General features: G+C 43.9%; 1 protein-coding gene across 3 annotated transcripts in view; it reads right to left on the bottom strand.

Moving 5' to 3' along the window:
* STX18 (syntaxin 18) overlaps positions 1-19,552 on the bottom strand; it is a 116,764-nt gene extending 97,212 nt beyond the window's left edge. For all 3 annotated transcript variants that reach the window (XM_032399777.1, XM_032399780.1, XM_032399783.1), the window contains exon 1: positions 19,307-19,552. In XM_032399777.1, the coding sequence (XP_032255668.1) occupies positions 19,307-19,474 (168 nt within the window). In that variant the 5' untranslated portion in view covers positions 19,475-19,552. The remainder of the gene's footprint in view (positions 1-19,306) is intronic.
* Between the last annotated feature and the right edge of the window lie 261 nt (positions 19,553-19,813).

Genomic DNA, 19,813 nt, shown 5'->3' with positions numbered 1-19,813 from the left:
CAGGGCATGCACATGTGTTTATTAGTTTCTGTGTTTATTTATCAAATACTTTATCACATTTCCTATGTGCCAGGCACTTTGAAAGTACTTCACTCTTTCAATCTTCCAAAACTAGGCACCCCTTTATTCCCATTACATAGATCAGGAAATGAAGTTAAAGAATCTATCTACAAGTCACCCACCAGTAGGTACTAGAGCGCAGAGTCCCTGCTCAAAACCACCATGCCACAAGCCATCCCAGGTGACATTAACTTTATCAAGATAAGAAAAGCTCCATTATTGGAGGGACCCACATGCCTAACTTCTCTGACTCCTTCCTCCGTTGGTCTCTCAAATGTTGCCAACTGAGGCCCTCTTCTCATCTAAAATTCCCCTCTGGCAATCTTGCTCCTTCCTTAAGGCCTCAAACTCCACCTATACTCTGACGTCTCCCCGTCTACAGCCCTGGCTAGGGCTCGGAAACCTTTCCTGAGGTCCACTTCTGTATTTACAACTGACGAATACGTGTCCCTTGGCTGTTCAGCAGGCACCTCAAATAACTATAAAACTGAACACATTTGACCACCCACCTGGTCACCCACAATTAAAACCTTGAAGTAACCTAGAACCACTGATTTTCATCTCCTACATCTAATAAGTCCCAAATCCTGTCAAACAGATCTTGCATCTGTCCTCTGTCCTGCTTGGCTCAGGCCTTCACCACATCTTGATTAGACATGAAGGCTGCTCAACAGATCTTCCTCCTTGCTGCCGGTCCTTCTCACCTCTACTGGGTCTGCCAACAGCCAGCAGTAGGATCTTTCTAAAATCCATCCCTGATCACGTCAGTCCCCTGCTGAAACTTGTTATATGGTTCACCATGGCCTTTAGGATGATGCCCTTTCTTTCCCATTCTAAGGAATACCTTTTATCCTTCAAGACTCACCTCTCCTATGAAGCCCTTCCTCCCAAGTGAAGAAGTCTTCACTTCAACTTCTGTAGCCATACATACTTTGATAACACCATTTTTTACAACACGCTTTAATTATTTGCCTCTAGGTCAGTCTTCTCACTAGACTATGAGTTTCTCCAATTCAGGGATTGTCTCACGTTTGTTTGCCCAATACCTACTTGTACGCGTGACACACGCTGGATGCTCAATAAATAGTAAGTGAATAAAGAACTCATTCTCAGAGACACCCTCCGTTCAAGGTGATATTAAAGTGATATTAATAATCTAAGGCAGAATGAAAGGGCACAATTTTGAATGCAAAGTACATTTATTGTTGGCCACCCACATCCACAGTTCTTGTCCTCCTGGAAATAGCTCCCCAAATTTCCTTTGGAAATCTTTCTTCCTCTCCTCTCAGCTATGTATACTGGGTGGAAGTGACACTGGTCCAGCTGCTGGGCTGGGTCCTAAGTAGACCAACTAAGCATATGTCCTTTCCCTTTGGAGACAGGGATGGATTTAAGGATAGGCATACGTGTCAATTCCAAGATTCTGATGGATACTACAAGGAAAGAGCCTCTCTCTTCCTCCAGATGGAGTATTATGGGAAAGTCAAGTCTGCAAATACTACAGCTTTTTGGCTACCATGAAGGAAGAGCTTGGAGGGGCCCTAAAGAAGATGCTAACACCATGAATGGCAGAACAGAGAGAGTGAGAAAAATCAGGCCTTTGGTGACACTGCTATGTCCCCTGGGTCCAGCCATGCCAGAGGTTAAGTCATACCACTAGACTTGTCAGTGATATAAATCAATACATTCCCGTGATCATTTCAGCTAATTTGCATTGGGTTCTAACTTGTAGCCATAAGGCTGCTGATGCAGTAAGTTAGTGTTTATGGGAAGAAATCAAGCTACCCATATGAAGAAATGCACAGAAAAAGGAGGCAGAACAAAGGGTGAGAATAAGCAGCAAGTTAAACCTGACAGGTGATAAAAACAGTGAACAGGGTGCTCCGGACACAAGGAAGAGAGAGGTTCAAGGTGCCCGCCATTCCAGGCGGCACTAACCAGGCCCTTGTATGGGTAGCCTGTGGGCCACTTATGAAAAGAATAAAGTTTTATAAAGAGTTAGAAAAAGAAATAAAAAAATAACAAATGCTTCTTTTTAAAAAGGCCTTTATGAGAAAAAGAAAAGGCTGTGGGATAATTTAATCTGGAGAAAGCAAGTCCTCGAGGCAACTGAACTTGGTGAAGGGTTATTTATAAAGAGGTGACTGAACAGCTGTTCTCCAATTTCACAGGGAAAAGAATTAGAGGAAATTGATTTACATTTCAGCACGAAGCTGAGGCAGGCAAAAGGAAGAAGTGCTGGAGGGAGAACCGTTAATGATGAAAAAAGGCTAAATGAAAAACTGGATTTTTATGGCTTTTAAAAGATGGAAAATCACCTATGTTGATTAATTTAGTTTTGAGTCAAACTAGTAAACACACAGTTGAGAATTCCTTCTATTCATTTACTCACATACCAAGTACTGAAACCCTACTGTGGGCCAGGCGTGGTGCTAGGCCTGGGAACACAGAAATGATTAAGAAGGGACTGCCCTGTCCAAAGGCTCGTAGCTAGCTACGAGAGCCATGGCGGGAAATACAAAGAAGCATCAAATCAGAGTCCCACCTCTCCTTTTCCACCCCCACACCCAAAGGTAAGCAATATAGTTTGAGACAGCACAACAGCACCTGGAAAGTTAAGCAACGATGCAATCATTAAACGAGAACACAAAAACAGTCACGCGAAGGCTGTCACAGCCAGAATTCCTTGCTTAATGAGTAATATGGCAGCAAACACTTTGAATTCAGGAGAAAGAGACTAGTATAGGAGAGAACGTGGCTTTCAAGATGGGGAGAATTTGAGTAAGTGAAGGGAAGCGAGCCATCCACGCAAGAGAAACAGCGGGAGCCAAACAAGGAGATAAGAAAGCAGAGAAGGCTGTAAATGGAGTAGGTTGGTTAAAGCTGGTGGGATGATCGAGGAAGCATCGGGTGTAAAAATGGAAAAGTGGGTAGTTCTAGCTTTATAAGGGCCTTTGAACGCAGGCCAAATAACAGGAATTTGTTGTGTGGGGAGTGAGCAGTACTGAATGCTTCTGTGCAAAGTAACACGATGAAAGCAGCATTTTCAGCCCAGTGGCTTGGCTCCAAAGGAGATGGAGGGCTCAGGACAGTACAGCTGCCATCACAGCTCCGGCTCAGGATGGTGAGGGTCTGAACCCACACGGTTGCGGTGGAACGGATGAGAAAGAGGAAGCCGAGGCATCAACTTACTTAATTCATTTCACAAATGTGTGTGGACTCTGCACGGTGCTCTGTGCTGTGACGGGGAGTGCAACACAGTCCCTGTCCCCTCGGGCCTGAGAATTAACTGGCTGGGGTAGGCCAGGGAAAGGGAGACCGACGGACACCCCTGCAAAGATGGTGCTCAATGTGGGTGAGCGTCTGGTGGGCTCGCATTCCGAGAATTTTCTTTACACAAGCTGGAACAATGACAAAATGCCAAAATATAAACAGAAAAACCAATCCTCCCAAAATATCACTCCATGTGTATCATGGGAGATACTGATTTTTATTACCAGTTTGAGTCATGGAAAAGTATAGAAGCAAATATGCCCATACTGACTGAGCTGTACCAAGTAATGAATATAAAAAAGGCTTTTAAAAAAGAGAGAAGGTCTTTTTTAGGACTGAAATGTTTCCAGATTTCATCTTTTGACATAACTGAGATATATTCAGACTTCCCACTTACCCACAGATAAGTATTTAGAAGCTTTCAGAAAATTCATCACCTCTCCTTGATATCTTTTTTTTTCCCTTCCTTCCCTTAATTTAATTTTGATTTAACTTCCTCTTGTCACTGCTTGCTTACAAATCACAGCCTCTATGTCTGGAGTCAATTAGGGATATAAAGTACCCCACCACGGCTTCATCTGGGGACCCATTTATATATATTTTCTTATTTCAAGAGGTAGAGCTAAGAGCCCGTAACACCAAAAGTTTCCAATCAACCATCACATTCTATTCTTTGGAAAAGTATGCTTCTCTCCACAGTTAAGAAGGCGACATCAAACTACAAATTTTGCAAGAATATTTCCTTTCCACCTGTATAAAGACGAATTGTGCTTTGGGAATTCATTTGCAAAAAATGGGTTGAGTGTGTGTAATACATGCTTAATAGCAGTAACATTAAAAAATCTTTCTACCATTTAAAATTAAATGTAATTTCCTTATTACTTTAATGGAATCCCTTGGAGTTAAAGTATTTAACTAGTCGCTTGCACATCAAGTATTCATTATATAATTCCCTTTAAATATTAGGTATATTAAGTATGTAAACTGTCCATTGACAGAGTAAAAACACACATTTCCACTGAAACAGAAACAGGAGAAGAACAAGGCAGCTTGATTCAGAATCTGATAATGGGTTACAGATTCTCTTCCAGTGCAGATTTATAGTCAAAATGCCGTAAGAGCCATTTACCACCTCTAACCTTTCAGGTCATATTTGGAAGAGAAGTATGAACTGCCACATCACTAAGAGAAAATCTGTCTGAGGCCAAAATTCTTGACTTTTCCCTATTGCAGTGTTGAGCTACAAAGGGGGAGAGAGAGAAATAGATCTCCTATGAAAACCACCTTAAATAAAAAGGTAGAGATGAATTGTATAAGGTCTATCCATGGGAAGGAATTCCTCTGTCACTGCCTTTCACTGGGGCTGCAATGCAATTCTGTGTATTGCTGGCTGATACTAGCCTGACGAACCCCATCCTACCCCACAGGACACCTGACAGACACAAGGAAAAAATCCTAGGGTGGGCAGACATCCCGAGTCATGGATTATGGATGCAAAGCCTCTACCACACTCCAAAACCAACCCCTCTCCCTTCCAGCCCTCCAATCTCCTGCTGGACCTCCCACTGGCTGAACCCAATCAGAAGCCAGGGAACAAGGAAACCCAGGCAAGCACTCCATAAAAATCAGCCTCCTGGGGCAAGACCAGAGTGGAAACGGTAGAGAATAGATCTGGAGGGGCCAAAGGAAAATACAAGGCACACTCCATTACCTATTTCTCACACTCCTTCCATTACACTGAGCTTTTCTCTTTACCGTCCTGTGCTTTCCCACCTTGGAAGCTTTGTCACACGTTCCTCTCCTACTTCTCCTTTCTCCATTCTCACACGTGGAAAATCTAGGAGTCCCAGCTTCTTCCACGAAGTCTCCCCTCAACCTTACCCAGAAGTAGTAATCTCTCTATCCTCGCAATTCTTGAAGTTCCTCTACTAAAGATGTCTATAGTTATGAATATGTCTTATATTTATTAGTTTACTTATCACCCAAGTATTTTATGTATCCGTTTACTCATTTACTATAAGTTTCCCATTACAATACTGGGGCGCCTGGGTGGCTCAAGCAGTTAAGCATCCAACTCTTGATTTCAGCTCAGGTCATGATCTCAGGGTCGTGTGATGAAGTCCCATGTCGGGCTCCGCACTCAGTGTGGAGTCGGCTTGGGATTCTCTTTCTCCCTCTGCCCCTCACCCCATGAAGGCTCTCACTCTCTCATAAATAAATAAATCTTAAAAAAAAAAAAAGAATATAACCTCCACAAAAGCAGAGATTCTGTCTTAACTTGGCTCCACCCCACGGCCAAAAACAATGCATAGCCTATACGAGATGCTCAATAAATATTTATTGAATGAATGAATGAATGAATGCCCCCTTCTAGAGTGTAAGCATTTAATGGCCAAATCAAAGTCTCTCTCACCTATCCTATATAGCAATATAAATGCCTTCCTTACTCATAGGCAGATACTCAAGCAACAGGAGCTGGTAATAAAGCAGTTGCCGTTGAATGAGAATCTGTAACATACCAGCTACAGTGCCAACAGCTTTACATACAGTATCTCCTTCAATCCTCACAACAACCCTAAAAGGTAGTGTGGCAGAACTATGCCTTCAGGATCGAGGCCCTCATTCCCCCAACTTCCAGAACTGCCTGCCGATGGCTCCCAGCTAAGTCTGTCTATGGAACTCCCCTCAGCAGAGGGAAGCTGCTTCACCCAACATTATGGTTCGAATCCCTGGGGGAAGCCCGCATCCAATGGCTGGCCACCGCAGAGGTTTCAAAGGCCTGACCCCTTGCCTCACCTGGGTAATTCTGAAAAGGCATCTTGGCTCTGCAGTTCTCCACGGGACCAACTATTGAGTGAATCCACAAAATAACAAACTAGTGCCCCAGATGGAAAAACAGAATCAACACTTTGTCAAATATCTATAATGTAAAAATCGGGTCTCCTTCCTTCTCAGCGATTTTACTAACTGAAACCATAAATCTTTTCGCCTTTTCCTCAAAAACAGACCATAACACTACCTATACAAAACGTATGGTCACTGGGTAATTCTCAATTAAAAAAAAGAAAGAGTTTGGTTTGTATTTCCCCTACAAGCGAGTCAGGAACTTTCAAATATATAGGATTTATGGACCAAAATATACTCCCGAGGATAGCAGATGATAGGACAACACGCCAAGGAGAAAATCACCAGTGATCTGACCTGCGGAATGCCAAGACCTGGGACAGCGCTTGCCACGTGCACGGCCGTGCATTCAGAGTCCTAGGAACCCAGGGCACGCTCATCGTCCTCGTCCTCACGTCATCCTGGGCAGCTCACTTAACCTTCTGAACCTTTCCTCTTCATGAGGAAAGGAACCTCATCCGTAAGGATAGTCGACTAAATGAGAATGCTCTTTGCACAGTGCCAGGTAGAATAGGTGTTCAACAAGTGGTAGCTATTACTATTGCTGATGAGTTTTCAGAATGACAATCAGAAAGGTAAAACATCCACACAACATTTGTGGATGATTTTCTCGTAGAGCTTCAGAAAGTCAGAATTGAAAATCCAGCTGACTTACAGGAAAATTACTCCCTTCACAAAAGGTTTTACTGCAGACTTCCTTTAAATAGGGGCCCCCTCTGTTGTGCATTTAATATACAATCAGATACTTCTTACTCATGACACTTTTCTCATCAAAAGATATTAATTCTTCTCTATTTCCTACCACAGCAAAGAAAAACTCATCTGCTGGGAGTATCATTTTTTCTGTTTTGCTTTTCATTTCAAAAGTAATATGTGCTCATTAAAGAAATTCAGGATGATGGAAGCAGAAAAAGAAATCACCCCGAGTCCTCTCTCCCAGAAACAGCCACAGTTAACTTGTGGTGTATTCCCTTCCGATCTCTATTTCCACGCCTAGAGTTATTGTTTTGTTTTGTTTTCTAATTTCGTATACATAATTTTGTCTTGTTTAAAGATTTATTTATTTATTTTAGGAGGGGCAGAGGGAGAGGGAGAACCCCTGCTGGTGGGGAGCCTGATGTGGGGCTTGATCTCAGGACCCTGAGATCATCACCTGAGCCGAAATCCAGAGTCGGACACTTAACCAAGGGAGTCATCCAGGCGCCCCTCGTATACATAGTTTTAATTATATCTGGTTTTGGTAGTAACTTTTTTAACCTAACGTGATAATATAAGCAATTTTTCTCATGCCATGACTTCCTCTTCAGTGTGCCATGTTTCCCTAATAATTTCCCTGTACTTGGGAATATTGCTACCTGTCTCTTCGTAAAGTAACTGTGACAGTTGCCACCACAATCATCATCAAAATCATCACCATTATTATTATTAAAACTACTGCTGTTAGTTTTTAAACTCAAAGACCTCCTACTTCTATAAGACAGGACATTCATATTCATTTTTATTTTCTTCAGTTTTGCTTTGGCAATGAAATCTTTAGTTCATCTAGAAATATATTTTAATGTGTATACAGTAAGATATGAACAACAACAACAAAAAAGCCAGAGCATTTTTTCAGAGTGCTAACCAATTATCCCCAAATCATCTTGAATAAGCCTTCTTTTTCTTACTGATTTACAATGCTGCTTTTATCAAGAAAAGGTTACACACACACGCCTGGCCTTATATGCTTCACTGATTCAACCCATATACACATGTACTTTTTGTCTTTAAAATGTTTTAATAGCTGGCAAAACTAGTATCCCCGCCCCAACACACACACCCTTCCACTCTTCAACAATTATTCTCACGCATCCTTTTTTCTAGGTGAATTTCAGGACCACCTGCAGGTTTCTCTCAAAAGAGTTCTGTTGCAATTTTGATGAAAGCTGCACTAAACCTACAAATTAATTTAGGAATAACTGATGTCTTTACAACATTTTTTCTTCCCTTCCAGTACACAATATGTGTTTCTATTTATTCAAGTCTTCTGTATCCCTCCACAAAATTCTGAAGTTTTCTTCAAACGGGACATGTCCATTTCTCATTAAGGTTATTTCTAGAAATGCTTTTTGTTACTACTGTAAATGTTTTCATTGAATTTTAAGTGGTCATTAATTAGATATAGGATGGCCACTGATTTATGTGCATTTATGCTGCACAAGAGCTCTGGAGGCCTCTGGGGTAAGGCCATAAAGCACCTCCCCCAATTTAATTCACACTGCCCACAAAGAAGCACCATTATTGGCTCAATCAGCCAGTTTCCTGTCACTGAAAAAGTCCATGCTCACACCCACCATCTACTCAATTTCACTTGCTCAAGGCTCTGCTCCAACTTAAAAGCTTTTCTGACTACCTCCCCCTAACTATTATCTACCCCTCTTCTACACTCTTCCAGCACTGATAATAAGTTCTAATATATTTAACCCTTAAAAAAATAGGAATAATTTTCCTTTCATCAATATTAGAACATCAATTTTTTTTATATTTGAGAAAAGATTAAACAGAAAACAAGTGAAATTATAGATTTTTTACTTTTTTAGGAGATTATAAACTTGAAACAAATTTGGTGAAATGTATTATTGTTTAAAATAGTGATAAACTGAAAGCAGCCCAAAGATCTTTCCATAAGGGTTCAGGTAAATAAGTTATGTGAAATTATTTATCTATTTATTTAGAGAGAAGGGGGAGGGGCGGGAGAGAGGGAATCCTAAGCAGCCTCCACACCCAGCACAGCCCCAGGTGGGGCTCCATCTCACGACCCTGAGATCAGGACCTGAGCCAAAACCAAGAGTCAGATGCTTAACCGACTGAGCCAGGCAGGCGCCGCTATGTGAAACTATTTTTAATGACTACACAGCCAAATAAATTGGTGACACAGAACAATACATACGGACATAGAAAAATGTTCACAATATACTGTTAAGAAAAAAAAAAGCAATAAAAGAAAAAAAAAAGAGGGCTACCTAACAGCAGTATAGAAAAATTCTTTTTGTTTAATAGGAAAAATGTCTGGAAGCTATGTACCAAGATTGTAGTAGGGGCTATCTCCGGCCAGGGGTACTATCTGTGAACTTTATTTTCCTTTTTATTCTGTTTAATGAGCACTTACTACTTTTATAGTCAGATTTAAAATAATTAGGGAACTTCAAAAACCTATCCTGTGGTCTCTCTAATAGTAGAGAATCACTATTAAATCAAATGCATTTGTAGAAAGAAACATACCAAATGTCAGCTTTGAAAAACAAACTCATTGTCTCATCTAGGTGAAAAATTATGAGTACATAAGAACTCGAGGAGAAAGTGACACAAGACACTGAGCAGTTGTCACTGCAAAAAGCATTTTAAGATATATCCTGGCACTTTCAAAAAGAAGAGTACTGAATCCTGGAACCATCCTGTTGAACAGGTCCTTAAGGATTATCTAGCCAAAGCCCCTCATTGAAGAAACAAGAAAAAATGAGAAACAAACGAACCAAAAAAAAAAGAGGTTAGGTGAGTTTTCTAAGATCACATAGTTAATGACAAAGTCCAAAAGTATTCATAATTCAAAACCTATGCTTTTTAATTCTTTTCTCAATTCTGGAGTCAAGATATGCTGCAGTCTGTCACTTCTATTTAGACTGTAAAAATGCAAATGTTCATTTACCAGGGTTTTCTTATCATCCATCTAAAAAGTGAACAGGAATGTGCACAATGGTTTGAAATGGAAAGATTCACTCTCTTGGTTAAGTATACCTTACGTGCTGCAATGGTTTTGACAAATAGCCATACACTGAATTGTGACAAGGAGGAGCTAGCAAACTCTAGTATTTACACACTTTGAGAACCTGAAAGTCAGGAAGAAAAAAGTACTATTGAATTTAAAATTACAACTGTGCTGCAAGCTTTTCATATCGAAGTTATAGGAGATCATTCAACACATCACCCTTTCATTCCTCTGGTTTACTCGCTTTCTTTTAGGCGGGTTCTGAAGGGGCCCTTTTTAAGTCAATTTTAAACCCAGTATGTCATAAACACGATAAGCTGTCTATACACAAGCCGTAATTAACCACTGTAGACTTCACTGATACTTTGCCCACCAGAGGGAGCCCATATGGATTTCCAGTAACAAGAAACCTCAAAACATCAAGTTTGTATGAATTCTATTCTTAGAATATTATTCATAGTATCAATATTGTAAAATCACTTAATAATATTGTATTTCTATCCTCCCCAAAAGAGAAAAGTTAAATGAGATCAGGTACATAAAGTCCTTATCAGAGCTCCTAACCTATAACAGAAGCCCCAAAATGACTGATTTTCCAAAATTTGTATCCTCTTGAGTACTAATTACACTGCTCAAAATAAATGAACTTTTATACAAGTTGATGTGAGTTTGGTTGATATCTGTTCCAATAGATGGTTCTACCCTCAATATGTTGACAAATCTGGTTCTCAAGCCTGAGGGACAGCCAGACCCTGACCAGGAAGAATTCATTAAAAATGTCATCCTCGGGGTGCCTGGGTGGCTCAGTCGTTAAGCGCCTGCCTTCGGCTCAGGTCATGATCCCAGGATCCTGGGATCGAGCCCCACATCGGGCTCCGTGCTCTGCGGGAAGCCTGCTTCTCCCTCTCCCACTCCCCCTGCTTGTGTTCCCTCTCTCGCTGTGTCTCTGTCAAATAAATAAAATCTTTAAAAAAAAAAAAAGTCATCCTCGGGGGACCCATTTCAGCAGCCCTGTCCTACCTAGTAGGTGATACACTGAACTGCTGGTGACCTGCCAGCTAGAAACTGAGAAGAGAGAGAACTGTTTGGCCTATTCTAGATGTTTCTTGGCACGAAGGAGAAAACCAACGGACTACCCCTGCACACCATGCCTCTGTAGTATGTGATACAATCATCACCACCAAGACGAGTCTTTCAAGAATGAAGAAAGCAGAACTGAGGGGAACAGAACTTTGCACAAGAACCTGGCATCGAAAGGAGCCCCAGTGAGTCTCTATTCCCATCTGCAATCTGGTGAGCCTGACTCATTCACAAGGCCCAGGCCAGAGTTTTGCTGGATGTGAGGCCCACTGCACATCTCCATGCAATTGGCTGGGCATATGTCCCAGGTGCCTATTTTGTAGACTCAATGGTCTCCAATATAGAAATATGACAAAGTGGGAGGACCCCACTGGGTTCCAGCTATGTTCTCCAATTCAGGTTTACCCAAAAGCACTGCCAATGGAGACTTATCCACCACTTGCTGCCTTTTTTTTTCTTTAAGATTTATTTATTTGAGAGAGAGAGCAAACTCGAGTGGTAGGAAGAGCAGAGGGAGAGGGACAAGCAGACTCCAAGCCGAGTATGGACCCCAACAGGGAGCTCGATCCCACGACCCATGAGATCATGACCTGAGCCAAAATCAAGAGTCGGATGTTTAACTGACTGAGCCACCCAGGCGCCCCCACCACTTGCTGTCTTCATAAAACTCCAATGTCCATCAGGCTCCTTGGATGTATTCTCTACTGTTTAGAACCGAAAGAAGAAGGCCTATGTAACTGGCATCCTACTCTAACTTTGAAAAAAACTTATTGTGAAGTCTATTACCATAACTTTCCAGCCAGAAAGCTGGGAATTATTCTACTTATTCCTCTTTCTAACCCCACTCGTTACTGCCTCCTGCATATCTGCTTCATCCATCTACGCCCGTCCAACCTTACCGCCACCAGTTCACCGCTTTCTCCTGACTGCCTGCAACAGCCTCCTAGTTAGCTCTTCTAGGTCCGTCTTGTTACACTCCAAACCCACCCTCAATATTGCTGATTATTTTAAATCACAAATATGATCCTTTCATGCCTCTGCTTGCGTAGCTCAGAGCACAAAGCCCAAACTCTGTAGCACTGCTGATGGTGCTCTTACCCAAGGGGTGGCCCACTTCCCCTCTACAGGACCAGAGAGAAAATGTTTTGGCTTCGCAGGCCCCTACAGACTACAGCTCTGCTGCTCCAGCACAAAAGCATCCGTAGCTTATATGTACACAAATGAAAGTGGTCACATTTCAAGAAGACCTCGTTTTCAAAAAGTAGGCAGCAGGTCAGCCCAACTGGCCCACCTGCTCCATCCAATCCCACAAAGCCTTATCTCCTGCCACTCTGACCCTCCCCCAGGCCTCGTCCAGAAAAGGGCTCCCCCGCCGCAGTCTGGCCTCCGCTCTGCCCCCATCACCCTGTGTGGTGCATCGGGGCCTCTGCTTATACTCTTCCTTCTGCCAGGAATGTGATTTATCACCTTTCCTTCGTCTGATGCAACAGTTCTTGTCCTTCAAAGTCCAGGCTGATCTCCCACTGACTTCCCCTCAAGGAGATTTATCTATCCTTTATTTGTATTTCCAAAGCATAGGTCTCATAGCTTTTTGTGTGCTCACAATGCCTGAGACATATTGGCTGTTCAATACTTACAGGATGATGGAGTAAATGAATTACTGAATAAATAGAATTTTAAAAGTTGCGGTCTTCATAAGTTCTGGAAAAAACTCGGAAGGGCAACCCACACAGAGGGCTATTAATACCATGAAAGTCTCTAGCACTGAGTTCTGCTTACAGGACACAGTTAATATGATCCATAAAAACACAGTATCATGAAGCTAGAAGAGGCCTTGGAGAACATTAACACAGTGGTTTTTAACCTGTGTGTCTCTGAGTCCTATGTTTGATTCCCAAGGGACTCCTCAAGGAGAAGGGGGAAGGGTGGCAGAGGGACAGGTTGGCTAATGAATCTCCTTCTTCCTAGCCCCCTCCCTCCAGCCTTAGCCAAAGCTGCTCTTTATCTCATTTGCAATAAGGTTTCTGTTTTAAAAAAGGAAAAATCTATATGATTCAACAAACTCATGCTCTGTTTGCAGCCTGCATCCTAAACCTGCATTATTTCCTGATCTATTCCTGTGGCCCTGTGTCCAGCTTCTCACTGACCCCTGGCACCTGCTGCCTGATACTGCTTCTTAGAAGCATGCTCCCTGGACTGAAATCTCCAGTTTAGTCGGTTTTATACTCAATCCTTGGAAGAAAGTCTATTGCCAGCTACTCTGGATAATAATCCAGGTGGTCCCTCCCAGCTCAACTTCTGGGTCCCTACACTGGCACACAAGGTGAACCATGTGATTTCAAAGGCATCAAGGAGGACCTGGGCAATCAATGCTGAGGGGGTTACAGCTGTCACTCAAATAGTTGTCAACTCAAAAGTTGTGCTATTTATATGTCTGCTTCTCCACTAGACTGTGAACTTCTTGAGGTAGGAACTGAATCTTTATAATAAAAGATACTATTTAATGTTTACTCCAGATACTGGATTAAGTGTAAATGTATATTGATTGTGTAATATTCAGGAATCCTATTAGGATCACACATTTCTAGAATTGGAAGGAGCCTTGCACAGAGATCAACTAGCTCCAAAACTGAAAGCAAAGTGACAAGCAATATTGACTACTTGGGTCCCTGTCCTGTCTAGAACCTATGGATTCGGTGGTGGACCACACACAGGCTGTGTCTTCACAAAGCACAAATCCCAGTGGATACACAGAAGTGCAAGGTCTGTAACAAATGGATACATGATATGTTAGATGATGAAAAGAATAAAGCAGGGTGAGGGACAGGAAGAGGATGCTACTTTACACAGGGCAGTCAGGGAAGGTCTCACTGAGGCAACATTCGAGCAGATACCTGAAGATCAAACCACACAGAATCTGGGCAAGAAGTGTCCCACGTAGAGGCAACAACAAACACAAAGGTCCTAAGGTGGGAACCTACCTGTTCATGGGAGAAAAGCAAAGGGGTTAGGGCAGCTGGAACAGAGTGAGCAAGGGGAAGATGGCAGGAGATGAGGTCAGACAGGGAGCAGGACCAAAGCATCTGGCTTTGGGCCACTATAAGAACTTTGAATTTTAGCCAGAAACTCAAGATAATCAGTTCCTTGAAAACTCAAAATAAATAGAAGACAGTCAGCTTTCACAAAAGCAATGTGTAATAAAGAAAACTTCACCTGCGAGCCTTATCTGAAAATAGACTTTCCAGAGCGCAGGGTCACTATTACGTGACAGGGAATCAGAACACCTTTGTTTTACAAGAAATCACTGCGGTTACATAGTCTAAGCGCTCCATGTAACCAGAGTGGAAACTGAGGCCCAGAGAGACTCTGTGGCCTGCCTGCCTCGTGACAGACCTTGGACTACAGCACCGGTCTCCTGATGGTCTGTTCAGAGCTGCTCGTTGGCTCCTGCTGTCCTGCGCCCAGCCTGGCTGCTCAGAGCGTCCTGGTTTCCCACCTGGTGCTCTCCCTGGCCTCGGCAACCTTTATAAAGCAGTAAGGTAACAAAGAGCTGACACTGGAACGCACCTCCACACAGACCCCCACACCGAAAGCCTGTCACTACAAACTTGCATGATTCTAGTTTTCCCTTCCCCACAGAGCTGAAGACAACCAGGCAGCTGAGGGGAAGGCAGGTCAGGCATTGTGCCAGGCACTAGGAACATTTCAGTTGGTATTGCCTGCCCACCCTTATTGCCTACTCCTCCCCAGGGCACTCCCTTCTCCAAGGTTCTAGAGAGGTGATAATCATAGCATCCAACCCACCTCTGGCCACATGTTGGGGTGGACATATGACTTGGCCACAGGAAGAACCTTATGCCCGCTAAGGCCATAATGAGGGCTCAGGATCCAAGCAGAACCAACCGGAGTCCTTCCTGGGTTTTATGGATAAGAGCTGGAGAAGGAAGTTCTATCCCCTGTGTTTCCCAGTTACATGAGCCGAGACAGTCCCATTTTGCTCAGGTTAGTTTATATTAGGTTACTGTTACTTGCAACCCAAAGAATTCACACTCCTGCAGGCACATGTATACATTTTCTCATTTCATCTGTATAACAATCTTTTAAGGCTGCTCTTACTCTGTTTTAGAAGGGAGGAAACTGAGGTTAAGTAATTTGCCCAAGTCCATTCGGTAAGTACAGGGCATTCAAATTCATACAGTAAAAGGCATTCAAACTCAGGTCCTTCTGCTCTAAGCCCATTCAGTATCCAGTTATGAATTCCATATTCACTCAAGAGGAAACTCACTGCCATTCAAAAGCCAAAGATTCTCTGGTTTAAAAGGTACAAGGATGAGGTTTGGGAAATAAACAACATTAAACTAGGGTCATAGGACCTGGCTTCTACCTCTGGCTCAGTCCCATGACTCAGCTATTAAGACTCTGAGCAAGTTTTTCCACTTACCTGGGTGTTTGTTTTCTCACCTACAAAATGAGAAGCCTGAACAACATGAACTCGAGATCCTTTTAAATACTTAACAAAAAAAGTCCATGGTTCTGCTTTAAGCATACAGATTCTGTTTTTACTCTACATCAGGCAGGATGTGAAGCAGATTTCAACTTGACCGCCAGGCCCAATAAATGGCTGCCTAGGCCACAATGCTGCAAAGGACTCTGAGCCATAAGATCTACTAGGAAACTGGCACTGGCTTCCAGGGTCACAGGGAGGAAGAGAGAGGAACAGCTGCATTTGTCATTGCCGATAGAGTGTCACCTTCACAGAGGAATGCTGCGGACTGCACTACCGATGCGCACCCGCACAGGATTTTCACGGATTCCTTTGTGTACTTCTTGGTTCCTCTTTGCAAGCAAGGAAGGAAAGTACGGGAAAGCTAACTGGTTTGGGGAATATAGCTGCGAGCCACTGATGAATATGTCTGAATGGCCTACATGGGGTGAAGGTAGGGGGCAAAGGGGAACAGTAACAATGAGTGTGGTTCTCTATGATACAAAGTCTCAGAAGATGCTGATAATTAGCTTAGGAGTTCAGTAAAGTATGATCACGCCCATGCGACAGAAGTGGAAAATGAGCCTCAAGTAAGAGGACTTGCCCAAGTCACCCACTTCTAAGTAGCAGAGCCCAGATCTGAATCCACATCTTCTATATCCAAGTCGCCGTGCTTTGTCCACTCCCAAGGTCCCCATTTACCTCACAACCTAAATGAGTTAATTAATCCAGTTCCCACTGCAAAGTGGCATACTTGTCATTGTTTGGAGTTTTTCAGATACAGTAAGTTCCTCACCCCAAGATAGGAAACGTTGTTACTGTTTGTAATTTAATGGGTACACATGCATTGAGTATACATGAATTCAGCAAAACTGAGCATAAGAGTTAAATATTTAAAGGAATGATGCTGAAGAAACCAGCCTATGGGGAAAAATTTAAATAATCAACACAGTTTTATTAATCTTAATAAAACCTCTACAACAATATAGTGAGATGGAAAACGGACATCAGGAATATGCTTTGTCCAAACTGAGGAATGAGAAGAACTAGAATTGAATCAGGTAATGTGCATCCTAGAAATGACAGTGAGTGCCTCGAGGAAGACATTCAACCAAAGGCATTACTGTAACCTGCCACATTTCCTTAGGTCTGATGACCAGAGCTAACCCCAAACCAGACTATGAGCTCCTAGTACTGGCCAGACTTTATGTATAAGGAATCCAGGCCAAACAAAGTAACAGCCAGCCTTCCGACACATGTGACTGTGGCAAGGGCACAGGACACCCCCTCACCGGCTCTATACTAGTTTCTGAGTGGGAGAGGGTGTGGAGGGAATGGCTGCAAGAACAGGAGGTAATACACAAAGCAACTACAACATAAAAATCAAAATTTGTCAAAAGAATGCATGTTTTCCCTATGTCAGGAGGGGCAGTAGTCCTGAACAACGCAGCCTATGTCCCTACTTCACAGACTCTCCAAGCCTTAGCACCTACCCACATCATCAAATACCACAATTGACTTTTCAATGGCATGCAATCTAACCCTCTGACTAAGGCGCAAAGTTCTTCTCAAACATCTCTGACAAGCAGTCATCCCTCTGATTAAGTGCCTCCAGTGACAGGAAATTCAGCACCCCAGGGTCCTGTTAGTGCCCCTGAGGCTCATTAATTCAAAAGCCTAAAGCATATTCTTATCACTCAGGGAAAGGCCTAAGGCCTAAGCCTCCATAAGTCTTGCCATCCCAGCTATGCTTCTTGTCTCTACCACTTGCATATCCCTTACTCCGGAATAGGATCCGAAATTAGCACAGTGCTCATAAATCAGTGACTTCAGAGTTAGAAAGGGACCTCCCAAAACGAAAAAACTGTGACCTTCACATACCAAATTCCACAGGAGGAACCTCAGGAAGAGCTTGGGCAGACCTGGGGGGAGGTGAAGGGAGAATGCCCTAGTTTCCTTTCCTCTCATTTCAACCTGGGAAGCTCCTCCTTTGATCTGCTATAAACAGGGGATCAATGCAGTTTAAAAGTCTTCTGCTGTTTGAAGGGGAAAAAGGGAACATTTACAGGTAAATAAACTAAGGCCATAAAACTTGCTTAATAACCTCATACAGCTAATAGTTGCAGGGTTAAGACAACAACCTGGTCTCTTGGCTCCTTCTCTAGTGCTCTCTCTACCACGTAACATTCATCCACCAGCAGAGCAAAGTTCCCACATTCCAGCCACACTCATATGCTTATCAAAACAATTCAATAACACTGCAAAGTGGCATATTCATCATTATTTGGGAGTAGTGCAGACAATATAATGTTCCTCCAAAAAAAACCCCTGAAATATTACTAATTTGTTTGCAATTTAATGGGTAGACATGCATTGAGTACATATAAATTGAGCATAAGCTACCTATCTCCACACCTTTGTGCATACTTTTCTCTTAGCCTGAGAGGCCTTTCTCCACCCTCTCTGAAGATTTGTTCCAGGCATCACTGCCTCTAAAAGGCCTTTCCCGGCCCTCAGGTAGAACGGGCCACATTCACCTTTGTACCCCACACACTAGGAGGCTGGATGGCACTTGTGTTGTTACTGTCTCCCCCACCATTCCTTTTAAATTGTGTTATTCTAACAAGGTGCTGGACAGAAGGCAGGTGCTTAATAGGCATTTATTGATGGACTGAGTGTCTTCACCTGGTCCAATCCCCTTCTGGTCCTCGCATACCCTCTGCAAACTGCCACACGTTAATTCGTGCATACAGATATTCACTGAAAACTATATGAATGCCTACAAAGTACCAGGCATTGGACTGCATGCCAAAGAGAAGGGGATTTACCATGAAATTAATGAAGTTTAAGTTTCAGGGCCCCTCACTTGCCCCTTCCAAAGCTCTGAACCTCTTCCTGTGATTTTGTATCTTCATTTCTTAAAGAGGAGAGACAGAACTGTGTAAGCTTACTTCAAGCTCCACAAATACTAGATCCACCCTTGGGGCCAAGGATACAAAAGTGAACAAGGTAAACATTCTCTCCCCACTTAGAGAGTTTCCTGTTCAGTGGAGAAAACAGACAACCATCTGTTCATTCATTCATTCAAAAAACATTCACTGGCCAGTGCTATGAGTCGGGCATTGGGGTTCTGAGGTGACACCAGCACTGTTCCTGTCCTCAAAGAGAAGCTCCCTGCTCTCCTGAACGAAAGCCTACTGTGTTCAGGGAACAGAAAGCAGTTTAGAAGACAGTAACACAGTGTTTGTGAAAGATTACCCTAAACGCGTCTCAAGACCTACTGATCCCCAGCAAGAGCCCTGCACCTATGGCAGGAGGCAAGCGGAAGGGAGAGGTCAGGTGAGTATGACCTTTGATCTCACTGAGCCGGGGAACGCGGGAGGGGGAGGGAGACAAAACAAGTAAACAGAAGAGGCAAATACACTGTGGTCGGTGCCGAGACAGAAAAGCAAAGGCCTGTGGGGAAGTTTCCCCGGTGACGGCGACCTCAGTACCTCGCCAAGCAGCCCAAGAACTCTGCGGACAAGAAATCCTTGAGTTCCCCCAAATGGGTTCCCAATCCCCGAAATAAAGCTGTTCCTTTCCCAAGACAGCTGGCGGCTCCCTGGTACCAACTCCCCTGTCCCCACTTCGGACCACTTTCTCCTCCAAGTTATTCCTTCACACAGTGAACACGGGACAGGGGCCGGTTCTGGGTCTGGGGTCCACGTCGCGGGTCCGCCCCCCTCGCCCGCCCGCCGTTTCCATAGCAACCAGCTCACCACTTCCCGCGCCCGGCTGGAGAAGTCGCCCTTGGGCCGGGGGCTCCGGCGGAACAGCTCGTCGCGGCTGCCATCGACCCCGCCGCCCACTGCCACTCCCAGCGCTTTGTTGCGCGTCTTCACGGTCTTGACGCTGGCCCGGAACAGCAGCGTGATATCCACCGCCATAGCGACCCACACCCCCGGCCCCTTCCCGGCCGGCCCACGTCAGCAGCTTGCGACCGCGGCGTGCGCCCGGCCGCTGGAGGACCGTTCCGGCTCCGCACGCTTCCCCCGCCAACGCGACGCGAGAAGAAAGGTTCCGGCCTCCGCGGGGGGACAGCGGCGAGAGGAGAAAGATTCCGGCCTCAGCCCCGTTCTCCTCCCGGCAAACCTCCGAGGGCTTGACCTCGGGTAGAGGTCCCGCTTGGGGCGCATGGGCCTGGGGAGCAAGAAAGTGGGGAAGCCAGCAGGCCGGCTCCCCTCTTTTGGCTCTCCCGCTTCCTAGGCACGGGGAGTGGGGTGCAC

Source organism: Phoca vitulina, unplaced genomic scaffold, assembly GCF_004348235.1.
Source record: "Phoca vitulina isolate PV1807 unplaced genomic scaffold, GSC_HSeal_1.0 scaffold3, whole genome shotgun sequence".
Lineage (NCBI taxonomy): Eukaryota > Metazoa > Chordata > Mammalia > Carnivora > Phocidae > Phoca > Phoca vitulina.
This window is presented reverse-complemented; position numbering and strand designations above follow the sequence as displayed.